Source organism: Lissotriton helveticus, chromosome 7 (genome assembly GCF_964261635.1).
Source record: "Lissotriton helveticus chromosome 7, aLisHel1.1, whole genome shotgun sequence".
In the NCBI taxonomy this organism is placed as follows: domain Eukaryota; kingdom Metazoa; phylum Chordata; class Amphibia; order Caudata; family Salamandridae; genus Lissotriton; species Lissotriton helveticus.
Window position 1 is genome coordinate 987887191 of NC_136068.1, and position 26164 is coordinate 987913354.

General features: G+C 48.0%; 1 protein-coding gene across 1 annotated transcript in view; it reads left to right on the plus strand.

Annotated features, from left to right (window-relative positions):
- Positions 1–26164, plus strand: part of LOC144769497 (proton-coupled amino acid transporter 1-like) — a 469650-nt gene that overhangs the window by 317485 nt on the left and 126001 nt on the right. The window contains exons 8-9 of the mRNA XM_078653627.1: positions 3067–3165; positions 17255–17421. Coding sequence (XP_078509753.1) covers positions 3067–3165; positions 17255–17421 — 266 coding nt within the window. The remainder of the gene's footprint in view (positions 1–3066; positions 3166–17254; positions 17422–26164) is intronic.

Consider the following 26164-nt stretch of genomic DNA (forward strand, 5'->3'; position numbering starts at 1 on the left):
TGAGCTCTCGTAAGCCATGGAGGGTTTCGTGGGAAGTGGTTGCTCCAAGGTTTTAATTCTACTTTTAGATGAAAACGGTCTAGTGCAGCTGTCAGGTTCCCTAATGGTAATTGAAACTCCCTTAGTAGCCAGTGATTGAGCAGAGCTCAAGACCTTGTGCTCCCACACCTGACCACTAAAAAGTGCCTTGCACTCTGATGCGGTTAGGTGAGTTTCTTGCAAAATTATAATCTGGGCGTGGCTGTCCTGCAGATATCTACTGATCACCTGCTTCTTCCAAGGATGAAGCCCGTTAACATTTCTGGTCAAGATCCCCATTTCATTCACACATTTACCCATCCCAACCATCTTGCACCGGTTGACTTGCCTCACGCCAAACTACCCTTCCCAAACTAACAGGCTCAGATATACTTGGCCAGCAAACACCCCATGAATGCCTTTCTGCCTTCTCTCTTATCCAGACAACACATCTGACAAATTTTACCTAGTTTGCTTCCCACCCAGTGCCCACCCCTATTTTTGATGGCATATCCATATATGGCAATTCAAGGTCACGTTTTTGGAGAAGAAAATATAATCTACATATTACCCTTCCTAGCTCTACCCCCCGCAAAAAGTGAAAAAGTAAAAAAAAGGTGGAAAGAACCCCCAATTCCCTACTACCCTCCTAACATAGAAGAGAGAGAAACAGAATGGCCTTGGAACAAACCCCCCCTTGTGAAACTCCACATTTTATCGACCTTCCTGCCTTGTCCCCTTACCACGCCCTCTACGCATACCGGGGAGGGGGAATTTGGAGCAAACACACCTTGCAAGACTCCACCATTTATCGACTTCCCTGCCATGTCCCCTTACCACCCCCCTCCTCATACCGGGAAGGGGTGGACCAAAAGGGATCAGCCTAGTAGGGGTCATCCATTGTAACAATAGTTCACCAATGATTTGTCCGAACCCACTAAGCCTTGTGTGAAATTCTTCACTGTGTCACAACCAGGCGGCCCCAGCCATCTGCGTCTTCACTAATCAAGACCCTATAGTTAAATAAAGCCGTAGCTCTGTCTGAATGCATCTAACAAAAGACACTCGCATATAGTAAATAAGCCGGTGTCCAAGCATCAATATGTACCAGGACACCAGGTTGTCTCGCTAACACTCACCCCTCTTTAGGCCGCTTCTATCTATGCAGCATCTTATGCACATCCACAAATTCCTCTCTCCATATCCTTCCCTTTGTTGCACCGGACAAACAAGACCCAGTGGTTTTACCAACCCCTTATAACGAGGGTTACATGCTGATTCCCAGATGTCATATAGTGCAATGAACAACTTGAAAAATACTGGGTTCTTATGCCCCCTCCATCTAGACCCTCATGATGGATCCTGGTTTTAATACATAGACTAGAGAAGCCAAGTCCAGTGGCTGCAGAGTGCGGAAAATGAAGCCTACAGGCCTTGTTCTGTTTAGTGGTAGTTCCTTCTTGAGTCCCTTTTTTTCATATCATGAGTACAAATCCTTCAGATAGTTTGATGGACCGAGAGAAATAATCAATGACCTTATGATGCCCCATCTCATCACCCCTCCCACCCCCTCTATCCTCCCACACTGCATTGCCTGCGGTGCGACCAAGGAAATAACATTTTGTCTAAGGAATAATAAAGCTATCTATTTACACATGTTAAACGTATGTTCAGGTTTTCATTTAGACGTCATTCTGGAGTTTGTAAATGATGTGCGTCATGCGTAGAGCTCACTTTTGGTCTGTGGCGGGGGCTGAGGTTTAGAGCTCTGATCTTGTCATGCCAGCGCCTCCTTCTTCACCGAAGTCCCGTGATCGCGACCAGAGCCGATCCATCTCAAACACAAGACTCCTTCGTTTCGATTTGCAGCCAGAGTAGATGTCTTCAAACTTTTTTGCTCAGAACTCCCCTAAGCAAAATGTTTTGAAGATGGGCCTCCTGCACTCAAACTTTATTGCAAGAACATAGGGCGTGGGAAGGGTAGAGCTTAGGAGATCATTTCAGGGGTACTTTTTCTATCGCTCATAATCCACATTATGGGGCTCATTAGGATGGCGGTTTTTCCGCATCCTCCGGGCCGGCGGAAGTGTCCGCCGGCCTGGAGGATGCGGAAAAACCGCGGCGGAGACTCCGAAGACCCACCGCCAAATTAGGATGGCTGGTGGGTCTGGAATTCCGTCCGCCGCTTTTCCGCCGCGGTCGGCTTCCGACCGCGGCGGAAAAGCTATAACATGGCAGGCGGTGTCTATGAGACACCGTCCGCCATATTATGATGTTTGTGTAAATATGCTTTTCCACGGCGGCTTTTCCGCCATGGAAAAGCATACGGACATTCACTTTGGGGGCCCGTTGCGGGCCCCCTGGGTGAATGGGGGGTGGGGGGTGCACATGGGGGGTACCTATGGTACCCCCCTGCATTTGCGTACACAAAGCAGCAGGCACCGTGCGGTGCCTGCCGCTTTGTGCGTGTAAATGCAACACATGTATTTTTAACATTGCGGCGGGTGCAGCTTGAAGCTGCACCCGCCGCAATGTTAAAAATAGAGGATGTGACCGCCACCCTGGCGGTCACATCCTAATTGCCATGGAGGGACCGCCGCTGCCCATGCGGACGGTCCCTCCTACTCAGGGGTGGCGGACGGACGCAAGTCCGTCCGCCATCCTAATCGGCCCCTAAGTGTGCCATGGTGACATTGCACTTGCTTAACTAATGACCGCTACTGCTTTGCCAAGTGGGAAGTGTCCTCTGCCATCTCTCTGAGCCTAGCTAACTCCTCTGCTTCAGTGTTTAGAGTGCGCTGGGTCCCTAAGGGAAGAAAAAACAAGCATAGAAAATGCAATAGGTCTCGCCTTTTATTAAGTTAAAGCCATTTGCTTTGCTGTACAATACCATTAGCAAAGCAAATGGCTTTAACTTAATCAAAGGCGAGACCTATTGCATTTTCAATGCTTGTTTTTATAAAAGCTTCTCTTTTCCTATCGACTGTTTGCATTTTTGGTACTTCCCATTTCTTGTTTTACAAATCCCTCTAATCTGTCTTCACCCAGGATATTCCAGATGTCAGCCACCTGCCGTACGTCTCAGGATGGAGGACCTACCCCCTATTTTTTGGCACAGCCATCTTTGCTTTCGAGGGAATTGGCGTGGTAAGCATGGCATGGGTATCTGCATAATGTAAATTTATTTTTTTCAGGTAGACCTGGGAAAAACAGTCTGATTCTGACTACACAAGGATGTCTTCCAGATCTGATCTACACCACAGCTTAAATCACACTAATCGCATTTTAAATTGATGACATTGTTTTTCCCCCCCAACCTATTGTGACTATGAAATTAATTGTTAGTAAACTGCATTTTTACTATGTTTGGTTTGCATGATATTGTGAGAATGTCAGCGACACAAATCTATGAGCACGGGAGTCAATTTGCTGATTGCATTTGAATCCGCTTGTTAATCTACACTTGCACACCGAGAATGGGCTGACCAAGCGGTTGTGATTTGTCATCTCGCTCTTTTCAGATTCCTCACTGCTGATTGTGGAGTGTGTTAATATTTGTACCAGGATCTATGAACAGTGAACCCTGCCTGCAAAATAAGAAAGTCTGATGTATGAGAATTGTAAAATGTGTGAGATTTGAAGTAGGTGATTCCATTTTTATGGCTATTTATTTCTGGTTTTACCTGACAAATTTCAGTTTCTCAATGATGATTCTTGGTTAAGATCAAGATACCTGATTTGCGGATAGGGATTTTAGATAATTTTGGCAGATACCTGTTGATGGTGATTCTTTGTTTTGTGGGTTCTTGTTCTAGATGAGTAAATGTATTCCTGGTTTGGGGACACTGATTTCTGCTTTATGGATTATGTTCTTCAGTTAGTGTGTGGTCATTTTTAATTTCCGTACAGTTATTTCTAGTTTTCTATTTTTTTTTTTTTAAATCTGTTTATTAGCATAGTGGCAGAGCAGTAACAAGCATACATTTCCATATATATGAGTGCAGGGTTAATCTCGGTGAGACATGCATGCATTTGCTCAGAGCATATATATAACCACAGTGAGTTCGATTTTTCATTTTGTAACAAATAACAAACCCCGTTGACATCCGATCCCACCCTCCACCCCTAGAAAATCCCACCCGACACTCTCTCAATAGGCACATAATTGAAATATCGGTAAGTGGGTCACTCTCAACGTATGAATACATATTGTAAGTTGAACACACAGGTAGGGTGTGGTAGCGTGATCGATGGGTCGGGGTCCCCCGTATCCCATCGCAGTGCACCGAAGGCAGTGTCAGTGCATGGGAGAGTAAAGTAGGGCATAGTGATACCACAAGTGGCTATTCACTGGTATCTCCGTCATCCTCGTCATTGCCAGCCTCAAATGCCCCTAATATGGCAAACCAATCCAGCAAGATCGGATTTTTCCGGAGGCCCCTGCGTTCCTCTCTCTGTAGTGCTTCCCCCAGCGCACTACTTCTGCCCGCCATAGGTCAGGGTTTGGTGGTTTAGACGATTTCCATCTAATCGTGATGGCGCGCTTCGCCAGCAACAAGGCCAGATCTGAGAAGCGCGTCGCCACGGTTCTGGTGCGTGTTGATGGCCCCAGCCCAAGTAGTGTATGTTCCAGTGTAGGTGATCTGGACAGAGCACCCGCCTCCTCAATGGAGGCATGGACAGTGGTCCAGAAATACCCTAGTTCAGGGCATTGCCACAGCATATGTACCAGTGATGCGTCGTCTGCATGACATCGGGGGCAGTTGCTCTTGGACGCAGGGAACATCATATGGATGCGGTGCGGCGTCAGGTAGGCTCTATGTAGCAACATCAATTGGATGAACTTGTATTTGGGGTTCCTAGCTACTTTTTTGGGGAACTGAAGTATGCGCTCCCACTCCTTGTCCCTCAGTGGCCTTCCAACATCTTCTTCCCATGCCGCCCGCAGCGGTGACAGTGTAAGCGCCCTCCCTGTTTTTATGCCAGCTGTGAGCCACCTGGTCAGATGGCCCCCCGTTCCCATGAGGTGAAGCATTGCGACGAGAGGGTTCGTAACAGGCTCCCGCCCATCAGGCGACCATTTCCGTGTGACATAATGGCGGAGTCCGGCGTGCAGAAGAAAGGAGCCGCTAGGGATGCCCTGCCTGGTTCTGAAGTCCTCGAAAGACAACAGGTGCCCCTCCGCAAACAGGTCACCCACGTGTGTCGCACCTGCGTCATGCCAGGGCTCCAGTAAGGTCGCCGTGAGTGTGCCCGAGCCTAGAGGTATGCCCAGCAGTGGGACTGTGGGGGCATACGGCGTCCCGGGGGACGTGTACTTTAATGCCTTCCGCCAGTATGTTACCGCCAGCTTGAGAAGCGGTGGGGCGTTTCTAGGTAGATCCGAGCCAGGTAGGAGCAAGATGTGCACTCTCCCTTTAGCATGGTCGTCCTTTGAAACATTAATCTCATGAAGATTACGGCCCGCCACCCAGTAAGCTAGCCACTGCAGCTGACACGCATAATTATACGCTCTGAAGTCCGGTACGCTCATGCCTCCGGAGTCGGAGGGGAGCTGTAACTTGGCCAGACTTATGCGCCTGCGGCCATGACCCCACACAAGTTCGGCGAGGAGGGAGTCGAGGGTCCTAAATGTCATCGCTGGGATCAGGAATGGTAGATTGGTGAAGTAGTAGATGAGGCGGGGGAGCATCACCATCTTGGATATTGCCACCCTGCCGGGTATTGAGAGCGGCAATGTTAGCCAGAACTGAATTTGGGATTTCAGTGTTCTAATGGCCCTCCCCAGGTTGCCGTCTACCATCATGCCCGCCTTTCTGTATATCTGTATCCCAAGGTATCGGAAGGTGGTTTCCGCCATCTGGAATGTATGAGGGGCAAAAGGCAGGGGGGCCGACCCGTCTGCAGCTGCAAAGGTGAACCCATAGGACTTAGACTCACTGATGGTGAGGCCAGAGATCTCTCTGAAATCCTCAAAAACCTGGGAAACTGGACTCAAGCCGCCCCTCAGGTCTCGAAGATATAATATAATATCATCCGCATACGCAGATACAATGTGATCCGTACCATGCCGTTGTATGCCATAGTGGGGGGCCATCGACCTAAGCCTACAGAGCAATGGTTCGAGGGCAAGGACGAAGAGGAGAGGGGAGAGCGGGCAGCCCTGCCTGGTGCCTCTTGCAATAGCAATGGGACCTGAGATTTGATGGGAGGTGCGCACCCTGGCCGTGGGGATGGTATACAGTACTCTGACCCAAGCAAGAAATTCGGGCGGTATCCTGAAGTTTGACAGGGTGGCGAACATATAGTCCCACCTCAAGGAATCAAACGCTTGTTTTAAGTCCAGAGATATGCAGCCTTCGGAGCCCGTGTCCACATTATCTCCGAGCATGAGCTGGGCTAAGCGCCTTAGGTTCATGGCTGTATTACGGCCCATTACAAAACCACACTGATCCGGGTGGACCAGTTGTGGCACATACTGAACGAGCCTCGACGCCAGCACCTTGCTCAATATTTTAGAATCAGTATTGAGAAGGGACAGGGGTCTGTAATCGGTCATCTGCAGACCATCTTTGGCCGGTTTCAAGAGGGACGTGATCAGTGCTTGCATGGATGATTGCGGTAGAAAGGTTGTACGGAGGGCCTCCAGATAAACAGTGTGTAACCGTGGGGCCAGGACATCTATATATGTCGCGTAGAACTCAGCCGGTAGGCCATCCGTGCCGGGTGCCTTTCCCTTCGGAAGGGTTCGTATCTCCTGTCTAATTTCCGCCACTGAAATAGTACGCTTCAAGTCTTTGTTCTGGCTGGCAGTAAGTTGCGGGAGATCCAGACCCTCCATGAAGGCCGCAAGCGCGGGTTCCGACAAGGGCTGTGGGGGACTGTACAGTGTGGTGTAATAATCCCTGAATGCCGTATTAATCCCTATTTGAGTGGTAGCCGAGCGGCCAGACTGGTCCAGGACCCTCAAAACGGGGTGGCTGATCGGGGAGTCCCGTAGTATGCGGGCTAGTAGGGGACCGGCTCGGTCTGCCTGTGTATGTTGCCTATTCGTGTATTCCCTGTAGTCTATAAGCCGCAGGTCTTCCAGTAGCTCCGCGTGCCTAATATGCGCCTCCTGCAGTGGTGTAAAGGGAGCACCGGTGCCCGCTGCTTCGTTCTCCAGGGACGCGAGTGAGCCCTCCACCTCCTTCAGTTGGCTGATCACCTCCCGTTTCCTCCCCACCCTAGTGGTCATAGCAGCCCCTCTAAGACAGACTTTGAAAGTGTCCCATTCTATCTGTCGGGAGCTGGCCGTGTTCGTATTCGTGGAGAAGTAGGTGTCAATGGTGTCGGACAGGGAGGACCGGAAGACCGAATCCTCGAGGAGATCAGGAGACAGTCGCCAAGTCGGGATGGGAGCTAGCCTCCTACCCCACTGCCATGTAATCTCCACGGGGTTGTGGTCCGATAGAGTTTTCCCCATGTGTTGGGTTTGGACAATCAGTGCCATAAGGGAACGGGAGCAGAAAACATGGTCAATTCTGGTGTGAAGCTGGTGGGGAGGGGAGAAAAAGGTGTATTCCCTATCCAGTGGGTGTATGCTGCGCCACACATCTGCCAAATCCCAGCCCTCAGCCCAACTCGCAAGCGCATCTGCCTGTTTCCTGCTTTCGGTAGCCTGTAAGGGGGGGTGTGATCTATCTAGCCTAACATCAAGTACAGCATTGAAATCGCCCCCGATGATCCAGCGAAGATCAGCCTAACCTGCAAGTACCTCGTTGACAGTTAACAAAAATTCCGACTGGTTTGCGTTAGGTGAGTACACACATCCTATGACAACCGCCTCCCCATCCAACAGTCCCCGTACAAACACATAGCGACCCTCCTGATCAATCCGTTGCTCCAGCATCTGGAAGGGAAGAGAGCCACGGAGCCAAATCGCCGCCCCCCTTGAAAATGCAGAGTATGAGGTAGAAAAGAGCTGCCCTCTCCATTTCTTGCGCAGTTTCACCGCTTCAGCAGCGTTCAAATGTGTCTCTTGCAAGCAAGCAATCTGTGTCCCCCTGCGGTTGAGTTGTGCAAGAATCCTGTGTCGTTTGTGCACCGACCCCATGCCACGCACGTTCCAGGTGCACAATTGGTAGTTGTTAAGAGGTCCCATTACCATCTGTGCGGTGCGGCAATGTGAAACAACTGGGTGACCCCACATGTCTTGTTGTGCTAGAAAATGAGAGTGTCTCGCGAACATGTAACCCCTGAACAAAAGGGTCCCTGAGCCAACGTACCCAGGAGCCAAACCTTGGTGCCCAACGTGGGCACAAGTCAGTCAAGTTCGTGTGCATACCGGGGGTGGTAGGCCTCCGTCGAACGTCACTGAACGGACTGCGTGGGTTGGATAGCCCACAATACTATGGGCCCCCACACATACAACCCACCATATGAGAAGGAGGGGAGTAGCTATACGTTACCACCCGGTGAGGATCAATCGTGTCGTGGCTCAGAACTCCGCTGCCATCTGTGCCGTGATCTTCGGAAAGAGCTGCAAGCTGTCAACTGAACCAGATACCTCAGTGCGGGTGTCGGTGGTGTCGGTGAGTCTGTCTCTGGGTGCTCCCGCGTCGTGAGCGGCCAGTGCCTCCTCAGTTAGACGTTGTTGCGGGGATGATGACGAGTGGCCAGCCGCCTGGTGCCCAAGGGGATGCGTTACTGCCGATGTTCCGTGGGAGGAATGGTGACCGGGGCTGCGAGTGTTGTTCCGTCGGTCCGGCGAGCGCCTGTGGGTGTCACTGTGGTGGTCTGCGAATGGGTCCTGTGACGCCGGCGGGGTCAGAGTGACCTCCATCCACTCCGCCGCCTCTTCAGGCGAGTCGAAAAAATGGGACCTGTTGTTATGTAGGATTTTGAGCCGAGCAGGGAACAAAAGTGCATATTTCACGTTCCTGTCCCGCAAATTGCGTTTCACCCCCAGGAAGTTGGACCTGGCCCGCTGCACAGTGGGAGTGAAATCAGGGTAGACCGACACATTCTTATCCTCGAAGCGTATTGGTGCTTCCTCCCTTGCCGCTCGCAGGACAGTGTCTCGGTCTCTGAAGTGGAGGAGACGAGCGATCAGGGGGCGAGGAGGTGCCCCTGGCTGCGGGGGCTTCGATGGTACCCTGTGGGCCCGTTCCACACTGTAGAGGGCGGTGAGGTCTCTCTGGCCCACCAGCTTCCGTAGCCAATCCTCCACAAACCGCGTGGGGTCCCTCCCCTCGCTTCTTTCCGGAATGCCCAGGATGCGGACGTTGTTGCGGCGGGCCCGTCCTTCAGCATCGTCCACTCTATCCCATAGTCGCTGCAGCTGCTTCTCCACGTTTTCCAATTTCGCGGAGTGTTCCGTCTGCTGCGGGATTAGGTCATCCAGCGCTATTTTGTGCTCCGCCACCCGATCCGCCAACTTGCTATGGTCAGCCTTCAGTAGGGACAATCCAGTCGCCATGGTGTCCATGCGTGATTCTAGCGCTTCTCGCGTCGCGCGTATTTCGTTCAGGATCAGATCCAGCTTGGCGTCCTGCGACCCCTTACCGATTGGCGGGATGATGTCCATGTTAGAGGAGGCCAGCGGGTCGTCAGAGCCCGTGGACTGCACGTCTGTCCGAGCGCCCAGGGCCCGAGGTTTGTCCCTGTGTTTGCCCATGGATCTCGTTAGCAGGGTGACGCTGTAGTGGGCGCAGCAGTCCGCTGCAGACCCTCCGACTGTCCGGCAGTGGTTATGGAAGGACCACCGCGTGGTAGGTAGAGGCGGAAGTAGCGAAGTCCCCAGGGCTGGCAGTTACAGTGCAGGCTAACAAAGCGAAGTACCAACGCAGGGTGGGTCGGTGCGCCTCCGGTGTCTCCTCCGTCAGGTATGACCCCAGGCCCGCAGAGTCGGCGGTGGGGGAAAGGTGGTGGAGTCCAGGTCACTGCAGAGCTGGTTGCACCAGTCTGGAGCGCGGCAAGGGTTGTGGCTGTAGCGCTGTGAGAAGGCGCCAAAGCGCTCGGCGCACCTTCCCTCCTCGGACCCCTGTACCTGAGGTCCGCGTGTCGTCAGTGCATGTCCCTCTGTGCTGCGCGTTCAGGGCCACTGGCAGGTGGCTCGGGGGCAGGCGAGGCGAGAGTGCCAGGTCTCAAGGGTCTCGACCAAGCCCCAGGGTGATGACAAGATGGCGCCCGGATATCAGCAGAGTCGGGCCGATCCGCGGTGTAATGCTGGCAGCCTGTGCAGGGCGAAGTCGGTCTCGCGGCGGTGGCAGCGGATTGTGAGTGCCGCCCGCTCCTCAGTTCCCGTCCCCGCGGCGGACCGTCAGAGTCTCGCTAGCTTCGCAGGTGGGCGGGGGGGACAGCCCGGTAATGTTCCCGTGTCCGGAAGGGTCTCACAGCAGGGCGGCCGGCCTGTGGCGAAGCAACCGAGCGGGGGGTAGCGGGGCCCGAGACAGGGTAAGGCACCACACCGCACACCGCAGTCCCGGCCGGTAACACAGGAGGAATCCAATCCCGGGTCCCGATTGGACCGCGAAGGAGGCAGGGGGTAGGCCGGCTAGGCCAATCACTTGAGGCCGGGGCTTCACTCCGACCCACAGGCCGCAACAGGCTCCGTCGCCGGTACCCGCCGAAGGAGCGGTCTGAGAGGGGCTATGCCACACCGCTTCACGCCGCTCGCCCCCAGAGACAACCTGTTCAGGGATCAGGTGAGCTGCAGGCAGGGTAGTGCAGGATAATTAGCTAGTTTTCAGGGCTTAGGACGGAGCTACAGAACTACACGTCCACCATCGACGGCTCCAGGCCACGCCCCCCATTTCTAGTTTTCTAATGCCCATCCCTTGTTTGTCAGTGATGATAACTAGTTTGAGGATTATTATGCGGGTTGGATTATGATTACTTTTTGAGTGAAGGATGATAACTTTTTAAACAATGGTGACACCTGGATTGTGGAGGACAATTCCTAGTTTGCAGATATTGGTTTCTCTTTTGCACCTATTGGATTTTTGTAGGGATTCTTCGTAATTTGAATGAGAAATTTAAAAAAAGCTGGGTTGTGACCTGTACTGAAAGGTAAAAAGATAACACCTCTGAATACACACTGGCTGTTGTTGGGCCTGGGTTTGGCTTGTGACTTAGTGGCCCAGTAGCGTTTTAGGCTTTGAATCCAGGGTTTCTGCCAGTAAAAGCGCTTTTTGCAGAAATCCAGCTATTCCCCACCTCTAAATGGTTCAGTGGCACCGCAAAGTTAGAGGACTGGACAGCTGCTTTTTTGGGAGTTACCCTGCTTTCACGAGAGTGATGCAGACAAATCAGGGGAAGACTTTCTACCAAACCATTATCTGCTTCAACCTATGAGCGATCCGGGCACATTTATTGTGAAATGTGAACTCTCTGTATGATCAATGAAGCTTAGGTATGTCTAAGATTTAGAAAGTTTACCATAAATCAAATTTGTTTAGTCAGGTTGAATATGTTGGAACATTTTCTATTTTTAGCTTAACCCTAGGGATTGTGCAATGTGCTGGAGTCAGATGAACCTGTTTCAAGGCATTAGTGACCATTCTTTCTGCTGAATTTCATATGACCTGAAATCGATGTAGCAAGTCATGTAAAATACCTTCATACTGTACTCTGCATTAATCCAATGTTACACCATTAGTAGCTGAGTGATGCTATCAACCTAACGTCGAAAACAAATGAACTAAGCATCGCCCAGTTGAATTGCGTCCAGCCATGAATTGGTTCGTGAATGTCTTGATGTCTTCAATTTGCTATGTGAACATCATCAGACCGCAAAGGAGTAACTTGCTGGAAACCACAAACTCAGATCATGTCTACCTGACAGCACAGACCTTTTACTTCTGAGTGATGCAGAGGAAATTATTTAAATGGTATTCTCCAAGGAAATGAACTGTATTGTGGATGACTTAATTCACAATTCAGAGGTTTATCATGAATGGGCACTAAGCAGGCAGTCACCAGAAGATACTTGCCATTAATATGACACCCCATCTACAGTCTATTGGTTACACATCGCTAGACCTAGCAGCAACGTTTACAGAAAACAAGTCTTTCTTCGTTGATTGTAGATGGATATGCATGTACGCCTTACACCCTGGCTTTCTGAATTTGCTGAGATTTTAAAAATTGAAGACTTACAAATGAGAAAGATGGTCATTGCCTCCAGAAGGGGCCCTCCAGTTGTGCGCCTCAGACCTAATGCAGCCTTCAGCATGCACATTCAGTTGCAGCTGTCAATGCGAGCCTCTTTTCCAGAATAACTCTCGATACTGCAGGGTTCTGTAAGGTAGTTAAAAAGCTGGCTTTATATCTCCGTGAGTAACGTGCTTGCTACTGAAACTTGTGTATTGGGTATGATTCCTGGTAGAGCAAACTCAGCCTTTATTCCTTAGGTGTATGATAAAATGTTGCCTGATTTGTTGAACAATATAAGGCGCATAGGATGAAGCACCATATGCATATCAAACACAAGGGAAATTGGCAGCATTGCTTATGTTTTTACATTTTTTATATTTGAATTTGCTGCCAGTCGACCCTCTATGGAAAGTCTTTGGGGCCAAAAAGCTCGTTATGGCCTAGCTTAACAGTGCAGTACTTTCCAGACAATTATGTGAGTTACAAAGGGCTTTGGATCTGCCCGCATGTTGGGAGCCAGGAGTACATGTTTTGATTGGTCAAAAGTTGTGTGCTTCCACCAAAAAAAGATATTGCCCTGCACAAAGCTGTGATCATTTTGTTTAGTTATCTAGTTGCTCGAGGCTGTTCTTTCAAGGCCACACACAACAACATTGCAATTCTATTAAAGTATCTCCGATAACTAGATAATGTATGTTTTTCTCTAGGAGCAGTACAGGTGGGATGAGGGCAGTTATTAAACTCCATGGGTTTTTCGGTCTGGATTGATAATGCAAACTTCACCTGACCTCTTTACTTACACTAGTATTTTGCTACAGTTCTTTGCTTCCACACAAATGCATACCCATTCCCATACTATTTACTTGTATTGCTTCACATGACCACTCAACATTTCTATAAAGTCCGATCTATTGGCATTGTCAGTGCTTGTATTTCACTTGAAAGCCTTGTTGTTTGTATTGTAGGACATGTTGTAACCCCTATTCTGTGATGTATCTACTCTCAATAATTTTTACTCTATTTAGCTCATTTAGTTTCTATATAAATAGTGGTTTTAACTTTGTACTGTACAAACCTGGTACTGCATGATCTTGCTTCGAGTGCTGTAGAAATTATGGTTTGGCAGATGTGTCCTCCCAAAATGAGACGGACAGGACACCGTGCAATAGATCCCAGCTAGAAAAGATTTCAGTGAACCCTCCAAGAAAAAAACCTCTAGTTTCAAAAAGCAATGTAGCAAGCTTCAGAACTGAGAAACGAAGTAAACACACAATAGGATAGGCATTGAAACACATGATTCAAGAACCTAAATGTAGGACAAAAAACAAGGAAAATAATGTCTTTCTTGTCTGGTTTACTGAGGAAATGTTCTAGAAGTCATTTTGTTTCCTTTTTGAGGAGGGTGGGTTGGTGACATACAACGTTTGCCACATAAGTAGTTTGTAGCATAAGGGTTTTCACTACAGGTATGTTGTGCAGGGTGGTTAACCTCTTACAGGAGGAGAGATTGTTGGCTCTCCACCTAACTTGTGTGAGCAATGTCAGACTAGTCGTGGAGATGGTGGATCTTCTGCCCTTCTAAGTGACCCTAGTGGATGTCAATATTCTTAGTGCAGTATTTGTGGTGATTCTGTTTGATGTGGGAGAGTATTGTTCCTGAATTAGGTTCTTATAGACTCAAAACTTCCCTGGTTTCTCTATTGTTTGTTGTCTTCTAACAAGGATAGGTTTCTCCTCTTTCCTGTTCCTATCATGTTTCTGTTATCAGGTCTTGTGCTCATGTGTCTCCTAAATCCTAGCCCAGTGTTCTTGCATGTGAGAATCCTGCCTGGATTTAGAGTTCACCAAAGCGATTTTTGGGTGCTTTGTTTTTACATGGCCCCCTTTTCCAACCCTCACTGCCCTTTGATGGACCCCGCCTATATCTGGGGCGCCCCTTTCCTTGCCACCTTCATTTTTGGGGAGGCAGGGTAGGAAGGAAGACGTGCGGCAGAATGGATGTGTGGATGAATGGATACCAGACACATCCATCCAGGTAGATAGACCGATGGCTATGCACCAAGGACAAATCAGCAGTGTTTAGATGTGGGTTGTCTGTGGTGAGGAAGAGATGAGTCCGCTGCCAGCAGGGATGTGCAGAGTATCTCAGAAGTGTAACACAAGCAAGAGAAGGCTGGCTCACTGCCTAGCAGAGAATCAGTCAGTTAAGCAAGACATAATTCTGATATCTGCCAGAATTGAGTGGCAAGTCTCATGTATGTGGCACATGAAAGGCTGCTCTTCTGTCTGGCAGCAGATAGTTAACAAGGCTGCCTGCACTAAACAAGAGATTGAAAAGCTATGCAATGGATAGCTATGTCTCCAGCCAGGTCAGTCTTTCACTGTTCAGAGCTGTTGTGTGCCTAATATTCTCCAAATGAATACTCTAGGGGCATTTCAGCAGCTAACCAAGCCTGACCTTGGTAGGAAAATCTTTGGGAGTATATTAGGAACACAGTATTGGTCACAGGGTACAGAAATCTTGCCAGTTTAATTTCACTATTCCCACACCAATGACAACAAGTTGCCGCTCTCAAATGCAAGGATCACGCCCATACACACATACATGTGCATATGCCTAGGGACCAGTAGATGGCACCTGTTATATAATGTGGAACAAAAGTATTCCTTGGAAATTGCACACTCCAGAGATTCCTATTGATACCTATGAAGGCGATGGCAGACTAAAGGTATATGGGTTTCTGCAGATGGATGGCACTGTATGTAATGCAGCCCAGTTTAAACTTCTTTTTGGCTTCTTTAGGCAGCCAAAACTGTCCTGTCCTCCGAGGGGTCATATTTTTGGGTGCTGAATATGAGTCAAGCAGCACAATGGATAATCTCCTTCGTTGCAATTAATGGTGGTAAGGGAATTCTAGACAGCAAGGATTAGCATAGTAAACCTTTGAGAGGACCAAGGTCTGAACAGTGTGCATGAAATTAGGTTTTGGTGCCAGAAATGAGTCTAACTGCACAATAGATGATCGCTTTCATTGCAGTTATTGGCAATGATGGAAGTCCAGCCAGGATTCAATTGCATTGTCAATCTTCTTGTGGGCCAAGGTTTGTTGTGTAGGAAGTCATTTGGTTGGAGGAAATGCTTCCGTTTTTTGAATGCATGAACAGTAACACTAACTTTGGGAGAAACTTGCTCAATGTTCTAAACTATAGAAAAATAAGACTCGATACATAGGCCTAAGGGCGTGACTTAATTTGCCAGATAGCCGAGAGACCATCAGACCGCAGATCATCCAACCAGTCACCATACGCTGTGTTGTTGTGCTAATGTTTGGTCAAAATGAATTCTCTTTTCTTCAGATTTATTGTTAGGAGATTTGAAAACATTCAGTCTTGGAGGTTGGATATGCAGTTCTGTTTAGAATAGTAATGTCATCAGTATAAGAAGTGAGTGTCATCAGTGTCCTGGTGAATGGATTCTCCGGATTCTTCAGTCTAGGCTCTGAAAGGATTCATGTAGAGTTTGAACAGCAGCTGTACAGGGACCTACCTACCCTTGAGGAACACTGCAATTATTAGGAGATGCACTAGAGGTAGAAACTCTCATTCTTACAATCTGATAATGTTTCATTAAATGATTCAAACCCCTTGAATACAACTCCTTCAGTGGAGATGTCAGACTGCAGCACTTGTAAATGTATGTGAAGGCCGATAGTGGCGAGTGCTTCCGGAAGATCTAGTAAAATGAGGAAGCAGGACGTGACTTAATTGAGAATGTGGTGAATCTCCTATAGGATCTTTAGCATATTTGTTTCTGTTCTGCGCCTTGCAGGAGCCCAGATTAATAAAGGGCTAAAAGTTAATTCTGCCTGATTCGTCAATAGGATGTTGAAACATTTCTCCAAGATCTTGCCAATTCAGGACAGGTAGATGGCAAGTCTGTAGTTAGCCAAGTTGTTCAGATCAGCTTGTTGTCATCGCTCCCTCTTTCTCTACAGGTTTCTCTTCTTCCAATCCTCATTGTTTGCAAAAATGCATAATGGCATTAATGAATGGGGGACATCTTTATAGCCACAAGGACCGTGCAACTAGATTTGCATAAACCATTTTGTTAATCTTTAATGGTTCTCAGTGCTCTCAACCTGCTGTGGTTTATGAGCACAAAGTCCCCCCAGAACTGGAAAGAAGACAGAATTGATAGTGGTTTTAAGAAATTATTAATTCCTTCATGTTTACCAGCATCATCCTGGAAGTATTACTTCCCAGTAGCTCCAAACGCTCCTAGATTTCCAATCTGTACAGACTCCGCCTCCTCCCCGATAAAAGAAGAATCCCTCGCTGATATTGCTTGTGTGTATTCCCAAAAGGGTTTCATTGAGATTCCACTTGTGTCTCTAAAGTCACTGCGATGCCCTTCCCAGGGATTTCCCAAGTCCCAGGGATGCAGATGACCTTCATTGCCATCCACCCACTCTGGTTTCTGCCAGCTGACGCAACCAGTCATGCATGTCTAGCAGACAAAACAGGCAAAGAGCTTGGAACTGGGCACCATTGTAATCCACAGTTCTCACTTCTGGTGATCCTTTGAGATCTGGTACCTATGGCAGCAGTGCATAAGCATATTCCTTGTTTATAATTGTCAATCTAGATTCTTTAAATATACCTGAATCAAGAAACCTGAGTTTGATGTTCCCTGAAAATTAACCCTGTCATTTGCCTTTACCCCATGACTGTGCTGACTCCAGTGGTTTGAAATTAATTTGTATCACTTCCAGAAGTTTTTAATATGGGCTGGCCAAGTAAAATGTTTGATGTATTTACGGTTCTTGTGAATTCAAGAGGAGCAAATGCATTTTCCATTTAGTATATTCATGGAAAATAATCCTTAAAAAAAAAAAAATAGCCCAGAGCCTCGATAAACCAGTGCACTTATTGCCTATTCCCCCACCCTGGAGGCCACATTATCGGTCAATGCTGCTAAATTGTGGAGGCCTCTCCTAACAATGTGCACTGAAGAAACCGCTCTCTAACATAACACCTCAAAATACAGATTTTTGAGCCTCACACATTGTATCTGTTTCTCTCATTACCTGCTTCTTAGGTTCTCCCACTGGAAAACAAGATGCACTCCCCGCTTCACTTCCCTGCTGTGCTCTACGCAGGGATGTGCACCGTCACTGTGCTGTACATCAGCCTTGGGACCCTGGGGTACCTGCGCTTCGGAAACATCATCCAGCCAAGTATCACCCTCAACCTGCCCAATTGCTGGTGAGTGCAGCCCTTTCCGGGCATGCAGGAGAAAGGGGTCACTTTGCTCTCTGAGTGCTGCTGCTGTAGCAGAGCAGTTTGAATAGGACGCAGTAATACCAGTAGACTATCTCAGTGGGACATGTCAATGTATATCTATTTTCAAAGCAACTGACCTTGGATTTTAGACATTTAAATAGACAATGTTGAAAAGTTGATGCAGGCCATGACAGGATATGGGGTGAGCACGTACCCCAGGTTATCACGAACACTGTTTCTAGTCCTGGGCTTTTAACTTACAAAAAGGAAACAAACTAAGTCTACAGCTTCCAGAATGCACCAGGTCGCCGTATGAAACCCAGGGACTGGTAATAGTGTCCGTGATGACGGGGAACTAGGCAAAGGAGAATGATAGTTCTTCAGTTCAGGGTCGTAGTTTCGAGGGGGGTGGGGAGTGTTTGGGAAGTTACACCCGCCTAAAAAAGTATTCTGTTGTAAATAGTTGGGTACAAGGGCTTTCCGTCGGGTATGATGAAGTGTCTGTTGGATTTCCCCTGGGAATGTTACATGCTCACACTGACAAAAAACACACACACACTCTTTATTTTCTCTGTTTTGAAGGCTTTAAAATGTTGATTAGTTTAAAGAATGTTGTGTTTGTAGTCTCTCTAACAATCCACCCTCCTCTCTTTCTACTGCCTCCTAATCCCTCCTCACGTCCTTCTTCTCATATGATGTATTTTTGCAAGATATCCCCTAACTGATGAGAAATCTGAAGCTTTCAAACCCCCCCCCCCCCCATTCTTATTGACCCACTACGCCCCTGCTGAAGTATAAATACTTTCTGGATTGTTTTATGCATGTTCTACTATTTAATGTTTAAGCTTGGTTAAAACAACTTGTTTTCCTCAAACTTTGGGCAGCAGCCATAGGTGTGACTAGAAAGATTCCCTATGAAATACACCAGAAACAAAATACACCTTCAGAGGATGCTTTTTCAGCCACCATATTCAACAGCTCAGTGTGTGTGTACAAGACAGAATAATAACATCACATTGTCAAAGGAATTCCTACCTATCTGAATAACTCCAGGAAATAGCAAATTGAGCCCTGTTATGCCCAACTTCGCCAACTGCACATATGCTTTTATAAGGTTGCCTGTAGCATAATAGATGAGTTTCATGAATTAAAACCCGGTCAGGCCCAGTGCGGGCAGGTGAAGGCCCCGCACCCCGTTTTGTGAACATGCCCGGGTCGGGGGAGATTAGGACTTAGTCACTCCTGAATGGTAGGCACCACCTGACTGGCACTGGGCGCTGTATAATGCAGACACACTGTGTGCCGGTATGCCTAGGGGCTTATACCAGAAATGGAGCTGAGCTGACGATCCCCATAGGACATGGGGATGCCGGACAATGGCCTCTCCCCCCCCTTGCTCATCGTCACATACTTTTGAATGGACACCCAGGTGCGGCAGGAGTTAGGGAGCAATAGGACAGTGCAAATGATAAAAGGATAACCCTTCTCGCTTCATCAGCCAGGTATGCAGGCGTGGGGGAGCGGTCAGCGAACAAGTGGGCTGCTGTCCCTTGGAGATGGCTACACGGTGCAGGCTACACGGTGCTAGTGGTACGGTAGCTAGGTGATCTCAGCAAATTCTTGGTTCCAGGTGGGCCATAATGCCTGCATCCGCCCCGCCCAGAGTGGCATGGGGCAGTGTCCTATGAAGCGGTGAAACTTTCCCTTAGCAGGATTAGTTCTGGGCACAAGTTCACTTGCCTGAAAGGCCTCCGCCAGGAGATTCTGGCGGTCTAAAGTCAAAGGGACTGGGATATAGATCGGGTCTCTTCTGCCCAAGTTTGGCAGGGGGGCGGTTTATGAGTAGTTGCAGGTGAGAAAGGGCTGTTTGGTGGGGGGCCCTGTCAGCGATGGTGGCCACCACCAGAGCTGTGGCGGAGTTACAGGGCGATCTGGAAGCAATTGGGTACAGAAGAGTACCTCTGCACGGCACATAAGGGTGCCAGAGCCCAGGAGCCTCATGAGAGGTTTCTGGAAACCGTGCCGGCGCCCCGTTTGTCCTTTGGACGGTTGTGGGCCTGAACAACCGGGGGCTTGCCTTGCTACGCTCCGCCCTGAAAGGGGCGTGAGTAATAAGTATCACGTGATCCGGGAGGAGGATCACCAGAAGGGGCAGCACAAATGGGGTTCGCCCCAGTGCTGCTTGGCTCATCAGGCGGGCAGGTGGCGAGAGGCTGCCTGCCCTTTGGATCGCCCGTAAGATAACCCACCATATTACATAATGTTGTATGTAATAAACCTGCAGCAGTTTTTCCCAATAACAATTGGTGTCGTGTGTATTTATTTGCATGCATGCTAGGTGCTTGGGGGTGGGGAGTGTCGCCATGATGGTACTATGCGGCTGCCCGAGGCCACCGCAGGAGGCCACTCAGGAGGGCGGCCCTGTAGTACCATCGGGCAGCCCACACCCCTCCTGTCTTCCCATAGGGGCAGGGACTATCGCGTAGTCCCCTCCTGGGCGCAGGACAGGGCTGCGTCATGTCCGGTGCGAGGGACAAAGGATTAACCCATTGACTTTAATAGGAGTCCAAGACACATCCAGTTCCTTGTCTGTGTGGTTTAACATTTGTAATAGAGTGAAGACGCAGGCAGCTGCGAGGCGCTACACTGCTGCTCGTGTTCCAGAGATCCGTCTTCATCCTTGAGACTTCTTCTGGGATTGCAGACACCACAGGTGGAAGGGCGAAAAGTTAAAATGCAGAACCACATTTCCCATTATTCTTTAGTTTTCATCAACATTATAAACCAAAGGAAACACCTTTCCCCTACAACACATAGTGTATTTTATTATTTTGCATTTCTTTGCTGTTAGATTTTCAAGGCGTTTTTCTTTTCAACTTTTTGGGAGGAAAGTTCTTTCCCGAACTCTTGCGTCTTCACCCTCCCCTTACTTTGAAGTGGACACTTCTCTACTGCCAGGACTTGCTGTGTGTGCTTTTCTGCTTGCTACCTGCTGCTGAGAAATGCAGTGTGCCCCGAGTGTTAGTCTCTTTGCTGGTCTCTCTGAGGCATGTGTGCCTCTGCGCTCATGTGCTCCGCCATGAGTGCAGTACTTGTCTCTCAGCCATCCTGGCACTGTATCTGACCCGAGGCTTGCAGTGCTGCCTATGCTCAGTCTTTGCATCTTCCCCAACCCACCCCAGCATTGCCCCCCGTGTGCCCGCATGTGCCGTGTGTTTATCTACCCTTGCTAGTCTTGTTGGTATGTGCTGTGTAGTGTGCACTGCGGTGCTCCCATCCATGATCTATTCCTATGTGTAGTTTGTGCCTCTTCCCGCCCCAGTGCTGTGTCCTTGAGTGCCTTGTGTTCCGCTGTCCCATCTAGTAGTCCTTATAAGAGGTGAACCCCTCCTTCTTCCCAAGATTTCTACCTTACTTAGTCTGTGGCTCTACCTGTGGTGATCCGTACCTTCAGCTTTTACTGAGGGTTTGAAAGTGGGAGGGGTGGTTTATAAGGGGCGTGTCTAATGTGATTAAACACGTGGCTTAAACATGTAAACTAAATTCTTGAGTCCAATAGTGTGCCAATGTACTTCCTCACATCTCCTACACTTCACCACCCGAAACAAGCAATATACCCACTCACCTACAAGCACTGCATTTTCTTTCACTTTCGCCGTGTTAATATTTTGACACCATCTGCCTTCAGCCTCAACTCCAGAGCTCTCAGTTGTAGCTCATTTTAAATACCCGGAGGCTACGTGGTTCAAAGTATGAACTATAAAAGAGTAATATGCTACATTACAAAACATACAAAAACGCAACATCCTTGAAATAGAAAGCACTCTTAAGGAATGTAACATTAAGTAAAACGTGTTGTATATAAACATGAACTAAATCGCTGACATGATTACACTCATTTTTCAGAAATAGAGCAGTGTTTTTGACGGTAAAGTTAATTAAGTACATGTATATACGGCCAGGTGGGCCATAAGTCCTGCATCCGCCCGCCCAGAGTGGCTTGGGCCAGTGTCCTATGAAGCGGTGAAACTTTCCCTTAGCAGGATTAGTTCTGGGCACAAGTTCACTTGCCTGAAAGGCCTCCGCCAGGAGATTCTGGCGGTCTAAAGTCAAAGGGACTGGGATATAGATCGGGTCTCTTCTGCCCAAGTTTGGCAGGGGGGCGGTTTATGAATAGTTGCGTGTTGACCCTCTGACGTGCAATGAGAGAATCTCACATCTGCCTTCAGCCTCAACTCCAGAGCTCTCAGTTGTAGCTCATTTTAAATACCTGGAGGCTACGTGGTTCAAAGTATGAACTATAAAAGAGTAATATGCTACATTACAAAACATACAAAAACCCAACAATCTTGAAATAGAAAGCACTCTTAAGGAATGTAACATTAAGTAAAACGTGTTATATATAAACATGAACTAAATCGCTGACATGATTACACTCATTTTTCAGGAATAGAGCAGTGTTTTTGACGGTAAAGTTAATTAAGTACATGTATATACGGCCCCCAAGGACCTGTTTCAATGCCCCTTTTTAATTCATATCAGGACTGAGACCCGTAGAGACCCGGCCGACCTAAAGCCCTGCTTGTTCCTCTCCTCTGTCTCCACCTCACCCTAGGTCCGGCCTAGAGAACCAAAAGCTGCACTCTCAAAAATGGTGAAACCAGCCCCACTCCTTTCTCTAGCGTGCTGTCCCTTCCATTTATGTCTATCTATTCCTTCTCTCATCTCTTTCTCTTCGCCTGATCTCTTTCTGTTCACCACTCTCCATCCCCCACTCTCTCAAAGCCCCGCTATGGCTTCTGGAATTATGGCACGAGCTTTCAAAAAACGCCTGTAGTGGCTACAGCCCACCCAAGAAACGCCCAATGGAATAAATGGCCAGTCCATCCCTGACTCATCCTGTACTGTTTCTAGTCCTGGCCTATTGTGTGACAGCCTGTTGTACTTTGGGCATTGTAGTCTTGGTTTTTATCCATTGAACTAATCAAACTGGCACACCATATATGATTAACTTGTAGGTTTAATATCCAGGGCTGGAAGCATTGTCCGCGATTGCATGGAGTGAGGCGGTCACCCTACTTTCTCTGCTGTGCAGTGGGTGCCACCCAAAGTATTGTACTGGTTCATTTTTCCTGTATGCACACAGATGCACACCAGCCCTGATGGCTTTGTTCAGTCAGATCCTCCCACTGGTAATGGTACATTTGTGCCTATGTGGGGCTACAGCATCCTCCTCCAGACCCCATGGTAGTCTCTATAATTAATTTGTGCCTCTTCCTTTCCCTATACAGGTCCCTTTGTGTGCATCCATGTTCCCCACCTGGTCGTGCTGGCCCCTATGTGCAGTGTCTTTCCCTCCCTCCCTCCATCCCACCCTCTACCTCTAAACTGGTCAATATTTGCACACTGCACACCTGGTCCCTTTCTGTCATACACAGTTTCACCAAGGGCTGTAAGCCCTGTACGCCTCCCTACTCCAACCAAATAGCAGCCATGTTGCTGTTCAACATGACTAGAAAACATTGACAAAGCCAATACCTGGCCTATGGTTTTGCCAATCCTTGCTTGTTCGATCTGCAAGTAGTTTCACCAGACTTGGGATGTTTTATTTCTGTTTTCATTTTTTTGTATCTTTTTCCTCTTTTAGCACCAAGATGTTGGTTTTCTGGTGAATGTTGCAGTTTATAAGAACGTGATGCCTTCATTTATTCATTCACTTTCCTAACCCAGCTAGCCTCCACTGAGTTTTGGACGCGAGCGCCGAGTCCTTTTAGAAGTAAACCTTTCATCTGCCTTTCCAGCAGGCTCAGCTGTTTGGCATCCCAGAGACCACTGGCAGACACCCTTGCTCCCCACCACTGCCTTAAACGCCTGAATGTTGTTGTTTGCCAGATACGTTACCTTCTCGCTTTCAGGACATTTGATGAGTCTTCGAAGCAGTGGCCAGGGGTGGGGACTACTTTCCGACCCTTTTTAGGTCGAGCCTATGCCATCCCGTAGGGATGGTGGGCGAGATTTATAGTAAGGCTTCCGAAAAGTCTCCCCAAACTGCGGATTCGATACAGTTCATGTGAGCCGGGCACGTGCACATTGCCAGCCACATCCCACACCATGCCTCTGAATCAGACTTCAAAGGAAGCCGCTCCCCCCCCCCATCAGACTTCAAAGGAAGCCGCTCCCCCGCCCCCCTCCGCGCAATGCCGAGAGCTTGTTTAAGCAGTCTTTTGGCAACTGAGAGACTCGCGCACCTCTCCGATACTTTGCTGCATTCTTTGTTCCCAGCCAGTTCTTATTGTCGCAGTGTCTGTTGTTCAACAAGCAGAAACCAAGGTCTGCTCATTACTTTGTAAAAGAAAAAGACGATTTTAAACCAGTGTTGGCTGGCCCAATTAGTACTGTGACGACTCGGTATTAAGTATTCGTCTGAAAACTAACACGCTTTCTGTTTCGCTTACTGTGGTGTTTTTCTCTCTCAACTTTCATACACTAATGCACCGCACGACGTTAATAAAGGCTGACAGCGTCACTGCGTGCCCCTTTCCATCTCCGTGACATGGAGTCAACCATTACGCATTGACTCGCTGAGCTGCTTTAACGCCGCAAGGTGTCTCCGTTCTGAAGGGCGTCCACTGGCAGGAAAGTCGATGGTTCGAGGCTCACTGCTTTCCTCCAGAGTAGACCAGAATGAAAGTATTGTTCACGAAACGGTCTTGTGAGTCACATATTCATACATACTCTTTCGTTAGCCGCTGTTCAGGGGCAGTTTAGTCTCTCTTCCTTTTGTTGCTCAACCCCTGGGTCAGCTTTGTGTGTTTAATTAGCCCTCGGTCGTTTATTACTTGCCCCAGGGCACTCTCCCTTTCATCCCTCCAGGAAGGCACAAGATACTGCTGAAACATGCGATCCACTTCCGGGTCGTATGTCCTTAAATAATCTGCCTTCCTTGCGGTGAGCACAGCACTACTGATCGCCCGCCCCAGTCACCCTCGGTCAGCGCTCTGCATTGATTAAATGTGGCAGTAAACTACTTTAAGCAAAATGTTCTCAAACTATGACTACATTAAAATTTGTATGTTTTAGATGTTTTAAAACACAATAATTTACTGTTCTATTACAGTCTGCCCACGAAACTGTTAGTATATTGTTATATTTATATTGTGCTCTTATCTATCTGAGCCTGTGTCTCGCGCTGAGCTCGTAACCTGTTTGTGGTGTCATGGGTTGAGCGTTCGGACTAACGGCGGTCAGATGCCCGTTTGATCCCGGTCCTGTTGGTCGGGTTTTTCTCTACGCTTATGCTTAATAAATCATAAGCCCAAGTGACCCTTGTGTACAGTCTGCCTTATTTACCACATTTTATGGCGACATCGGTTTGGAGAAGACAGACGAGCGACACATCGGAAACCGGAGCAGTTAACGCAAAAAAAAAAACACGGAGAAAAACCCGATGACAGCGTAAGCAGCCTACGATCCGATGAGAAGAGATCGTTTTACAAGTGAAGTAAGGCTTGCAGAGAGGTATGGTCCTGATTTAAAAGGGAAAACTCACCGGGGAGATTTGAGACTGTCCTCGCAGCGTGACGGAGTTTGACTTAACTGTTACTCTTCGGCTCGTCAACGCGGACAACAGCACCCCTAACGGAGGAAATTAAAAGGGAAATATCGTTAAAGGGGAAATGTACTGTGAGCGGGCCCACCATTACAGAAACGCGTGATGAGGCTTTAAATGGCATAACGAGGCATGAAAATTGCTGGCATTATTTAAAGAAGATATTATATAAGTCTTCAAGAGCGTTTGGATTGGGCATTGACTACAGTGACACACACACTTTAATACTTCGTGTATGCAGTGTGTCACACACTCACAGTTATGGTACAGTGACACACACACTGTAATATTTGGCGTAATCCTGAAGTGTGTTACAAAACCTATGGCAGTGATACACTCACTTTTGGAAGACTACAAATAAGCTAGTTTGAATATTGTATTCTAAAACGGTCGCTAGCCTATATTTATATTTTTAAAGAGTTTGTTACTGTAAGGGGTCAGTTATCATAAAAAAAATTCAAGGTTCCAAAATGAATGTAAACAATACAATACAAGCTCCTGTTCCTTTTCTGAGTGTCCCAGGTGAACCATCCATGGAATGGGATGATTGGTGTGAAGCGTTTGAAAACTATATTGTAGCATTGGAAGGCACAAAGTTCTCTGCTGTCAGAAAGAAGGCTTTGTTACTGGGTGCTTTAGGAAAGGAGGGACAGAGAATCTTTAAATATTTGCCAAATCCACCACTAGATATATATGATGTATATAAAGACGCGTTGTTTAAGTTGTATACTAGGTTTGCTAAGCAAGAAAATGTGGTTATGTGCAGGCATAAATTTTACACTGCTCCCCAAAAAGAAAATGAAACAATTGATGACTTCGTGTCTAGGTTAAGAGAACTTTCAGTGAAATGCCAGTTTGGGAACATACAGGATGAAATGATTCGCGGTCAATTGATTGTGCAGTGTCTTAGCAAAAAGACACAAGAAAAGTTATGGGCTGCTAAGAACCCTACTCTAACAGAAGCTATCACCATTGCTAAGGTTGCAGAGGAAACTGATAGGTGTATGAAAGAATTGAAAAGAATACAACATGGCCATGCAAATGGTCAAGAAATTGCAACTTTACAAGGTGATGCATTGGAAGGCACTAGTTTAATACAAGGGAAACAAGTGATTA